General features: G+C 35.1%; 1 protein-coding gene across 1 annotated transcript; it reads left to right on the forward strand.

Moving 5' to 3' along the window:
• The first annotated feature begins 1071 nt into the window (after positions 1-1071).
• On the forward strand, positions 1072-4072 carry LOC119242131 (methyl-CpG-binding domain protein 3-like 2B). The gene is made up of 2 exons (XM_037507907.1): positions 1072-1116; positions 3494-4072. The coding sequence occupies exons 1-2, from the start codon at positions 1072-1074 to the stop codon at positions 4070-4072; spliced, it is 624 nt and encodes a 207-aa protein (XP_037363804.1).
• Positions 4073-5030: the final 958 nt, after the last annotated feature.

Consider the following 5030-nt stretch of genomic DNA (forward strand, 5'->3'; position numbering starts at 1 on the left):
CAAATTAAGATTTAAGGAAAACTTAAAGTAAAATATTTCACTTTTAACACAGCTGAATTAGAAAAAAAATACTAGCATTAGCTATTAAGTTCAGTATTGGAAACCAGAAATATGGGTGGAATGAGCTGGAAAGGAATGGATAACTTATAAATTGAGGGAAATTAATTTTGCTTTATAAAGCAACCCTAGAACTGTCTCATAGAGATTAAAATATATGTAGAACTAAAATCCATGAGAATAATAGCACAAAAGTAATGAACACTAACATGAATTGAAAGTGTTTGAAGGTATTAGCAATTGATTGGGGAAGTATTAAAAGTAATTTCTATTAGACTATATTAATTAAAAAATTCATGATTTAATCATTAGTGTAACCACACAAAAATTTATACATGATTATAACAAGTTTATAGAGGGAACAATGGTATAATAAAAGTTTAATCAAAGTCAGTGAGGTAAAGAGATTAAAGGAACATTAAAAGCAGTTAGGTTAAAAGGTAAGAAAAGACTAAGATGCTTGAAATAATCTCAAATTTACAAGTAATCGGATCGGGGCAAATTTAAACCCAAAGGTGCCAATTTTTTTGTTGTTGTTAATGACTTCCTATACATTCTATAAACTTAATAAATTGGACTTATTGATAATGAAACACTAATTTTGCTATTCAGGAATGTTTTATGGAAAGTTTTGTACATAGAAACTTTTGTTATTTTTATAGATTGTATTTATAGTGGGAGAAAAGGAAACACATTAAACATGAAAAACATTTATAGAAATAGAAAGTATCACCTTCCCATATGCAAATGTATCTATTTTTTTCATTTGCAACAATATGTGACAGTGTCAGTAACCCCACATAAAGATTTAGGAATCCCATTAACATGAGACTGGATGCCTTCTCTGGATTATCCACTGAATGGATTACCCACTGAATGGATTATCCACTAAATGGATTATCCACTCCCTTCCTCTATGAAAGGGGAATCAGAGGCAGAAGGTACTACCTTTTCCAGAAAGCCACATACTATCTTCATCTCAGGATTAGGGACCAGAAAGACAACTTTGCAGCCATGGGAGAACCTGCATCGACCAGTTTTCCAAGGCAGCCTGTTCTGGTAAGTATTGAAACATTAACAGCAAGACTGGTCAGTTGTCTACATTTTCCGTCTGGGAAACCTCTTTAAGTTAGCAGACAGTACCTCTTAAAACAGGGAGGTGTCTTATTAAATCTTGTTTCCTAGATGTTAATGTTTATTAAATAATGTTCAAGGTATCACCCTGTTTATATATGAAACTTTCTGGGGTACTAGGACAGATGCTTTTTTTGTTTTGTCTTCACTAAGAACATCCTAGGAAAGGGAAGGAATATTAGTCCCTGTGCCGTTTAAATTTTCCCCTCAATGGAAAATGCTTTATCGATAATGGACATGGTCTTAAAATTCAATTTTCTGATCAAATACCAACTCATCTGTTAGTTCTTACTTAGTCTCTTCATTATCAATAATTATAGTTTTTCTTTATTCTTCCTTACCTGTCTTCCTCTATCCCTCCCTCTTTTCATTCTCTTTATGCCTCTATATCTGTCTTATGATTATCACAGCATTTAATTATACCTAACATTATATTAGACAGTCAATAGTGTGATTAACTGTTTTTCATCAACATTTAAATAAACAGGAGAAATGACTTTGTTAAATTAAAGTCTGGATGAAAGGATTAATTACACAATGCTATAGATTAGGTACTCTAAACAGGAGGAACAAATAAGATTCCCTTCACACTGGGACATATTGGGCCATGAAATGGGAGCTATTAATAATTTGGCAGAACAACAGTATGCAATGGGATTTATTTTTTAAAAATTCTTCTGAAGACAGAAATTAGAAATCTAAAAGTAAAAGTACTTTTATTGCATTTACATTTTAAAACGTACTAACATACCGGTGACCTTATAATGGATTACAGAGAATGGATTTGAAATAGTAGGCATTGATAATTTATGGGATTATACCACAAATGAGATTATATCATTATATAATTGTAGTTGAGTAAATGTGTTTTGAAATATTTCAAAAGGGTTTTGTTGGAGTTTGAATTTTTTTTTCAATAAATCAATTTAAGCACCTTCTAAGGTTGAAGTAAAAAGTGAATATTACAGGGTAATATGTGAAAGTCCACACTAATCATCTCTTCATAGAATATTAAATTTAATTAGAAATATTATAAAAATAGATAATACAAGTAAATTTTTTAATAAGATATAATTTTTTATTATTTTAAGCAGGCAAGGTAACTGTATGGAAATATTTTGTAGGAAATCTGAAAGGTGCTGAAAAATTATTCAAAAGCTCAACATTTACTTGGATTCAGTAAATGGATGGTTCATTGATAAAAGACTGGGGGGAGGCAGGGTGTCCAGAATGACACTCAGAGGTAGACAGGATGTAAGGACCAAGAGTGAATGTAGGGGACACTCACATAGGGGTGAGTTATTTGGGCACTGGCTGACTCAGTTGGTAATCTCATCCCTGTGAGCTGAATCATTGATATTATCACTGATGTGGTGAGTAGGCAGATGGGTACTTGAGTCTCTGGGTTGAAGTTAGATCTGCACTGACTCCGTATGCTTGTCTAATTCATTTGAAGTCAGGGGAATGGATGCAATTATCTAGAAGAAGGTGTGGATATAGAACAAACATGAGAAAGAACTGACATGAAAGATGAATCAATTGTTAAGTCAGATATTAGAGGCCAGGGAGGAGCAGGAGGAGATAAGGAAAAGAGTCAGGGGAGTAAAAAATTTACAGTAGAGGCTTTTGTACAAAAATTTGGAATTCTGTGATGAGAATATGGTGTTTCTGAGTTGTTTATTTATGAATAAGAAAATCTTTGAGTAAAGATAGGATTTTGGTGTGCAAATTAAATGAGTATCAAAAGGTGTAGTGGGACAGATTTTGTTGGAGATAGGCACTAATTGTATGCCAAGGAATACTAAAAAAAAATACAAATAAACCTGATGTCTTGGAAAAGAAAGAAATCTGTGATCACTGTGTCCAAATGATGGTGGTTCAAAGGACTACTCACATGCAAGTACTTGACATTGACAAGGGTGGGAAGAGAAATATACTAAATGAGGATAGTGGAGGGAAATGATCAGTAACTGACATTGGAACGATCTTGACTTTCCTATCCTTGGTTCATGTTTGTTTCTTGGTATCTGAATATGTGGTACTTATAATAACAGTAGTGGAAGCAATTGGGATTACTTAGAAATGCAAAATATTGGCCCTACTCCAGGGCTACATGTGTTGAGGTCCAGAAACCTGAGTTTTAAGATTCTGCAGATGATTGTGAGGCATAGTACAAATTTAAGACCTATGCCTGCTGGAAGTATGTGGATGGTTGACAGATCCAGGTGAACTGATGACATTCTCCATAGTTGACAATCTTTACTCCTTTATTCAAATTTCTCATCTCTCCTTGTTTTCAAAGGGGAGATTCAAAAGACCTATGATGCCCCAGACTTTAGAGAAGAAAAGACAAGTCCATTTAGCCAAGGCTAAGCGGAAACCTCGTGAAAGGTCTACATTTCCTGTAAGACTCACCAGTTGTATTTTCAAGAAGCAAGTCACAAGGATAACTTCCCACCCTGGCAATGAGGTCAGGTGCGATACAAGTGAGGAGACCTTGAAGAAGCCCCAGCAAATCTCTGCGTACAGGAGACTGCAGGGACTCCAGGCCTGTGGCAGTGAAGGAGAACTTTTAAGTCCTTTGGATTTCACAAATACCTTTAAAAATGTTCATGAGTTCCTGGGCAGTCGTAATCCTGGATCTGTACACACCAGTCCTGAGCCCACCACGGCACAGTCTTTATACTGGGCAGAGATTCTCCCAGGAGTGGGTCTCTCTCTCCCACAGCCCTACTATGGACAACCAGTAACAGCTGGAGATATTCGCATACAGTCTCTAGTAGTGAAAAAAGCAAGGGAGAGACTGGCTGTGGCCTTGATGGCAGACAGACTTGCCAAGGAGGCAGAGAGAGCCGGGAGTCAAGGATCTTCTGAGCACTAATAGGAAAAGAAAGTCATGCTGAAGAAGTTCAATGGTGTGACCCTTGGGAAGTGGCTCACCTTAAGCCAGCCTAATTTTACTTGGGTCTTTTTCTATCTCTGGACTGATATTTTGTTGTATTAAAATTGTATTTTATTAACACAAAGAAAAGTGTGATGGTTTCATGATGTGAGGTTGGGTTTCATGTGACAAACAAGGTGATCTTCACTTTTCATTGGACAACTCAATTTCTGTTTACCATGCTGTTTATTCACTTTTATATTAAATTCTACAGAGGTATTTCATCTTGAGGGACTGTTTAATGTTTTTTGTTATAATGTCTTCTATTTGCACTCAAGGAAAAGATACTTTTCAAAAGAACTTATTTTTAAAATGTTAAGTTTATTCCATAAAAATCTTATTTTTATTCAATCTTTTTTAATTATAACATAATTTTCATCTTTTTCATTTTCTTCTGGTCATTCAAACATAACATTTTATAGAATTTGTACAACAATTGTGCTGTTACATCCTTATCTGTTACCTAAAAATTTCCTAGGTGATGATTGAAAATAGCTTTCACCTTATCTTCTTCAGAGAGAAAATGTCACAGGGAACATTGTACCCTGGGAGCTTCGGCAGCAGGCACATTGACCTTGTTTTGATACCAGGTCCTGAGTCCAGGAAACTTGTCCTGTCAGTGTAAGGTACATCATAATTTTTCAGCAAACAATTCATTTTATTTTTAAACAGTTTATTCAGTAAACACTGTAATTCTATTTGTAATGAGGAAAAAATTCATGGACTAAAGGTCATGTTGAAAGGGAGGTTCCTCCTGGAAACCCCCATAGGTTGAAACTGCAGGCCATTGCCACTAGCAGTCTATAACCTTCTTTTGTTAGTAAATTGCTGCTTTGTCCATAACACACTTTGCCTTTTCACTTGCTTTTTTCCAGTTACCCAATTAGCTACCCCCTAA

Source organism: Talpa occidentalis, unplaced genomic scaffold (assembly GCF_014898055.3).
Source record: "Talpa occidentalis isolate TD23 unplaced genomic scaffold, MPIMG_talOcc4v2.1 talOcc4.12, whole genome shotgun sequence".
Lineage (NCBI taxonomy): Eukaryota > Metazoa > Chordata > Mammalia > Eulipotyphla > Talpidae > Talpa > Talpa occidentalis.

Excerpts from the sequence above, each read along its gene's own strand:
- LOC119242131 (XM_037507907.1), top strand. The coding sequence starts at position 1,072 with ATGGGAGAACCTGCATCGACCAGTTTTCCAAGGCAGCCTGTTCTG. Across the intron at positions 1,117-3,493 it reads TTCCAAGGCAGCCTGTTCTG|GGGAGATTCAAAAGACCTAT; the intron begins GTAAGTATTGAA and ends TTGTTTTCAAAG.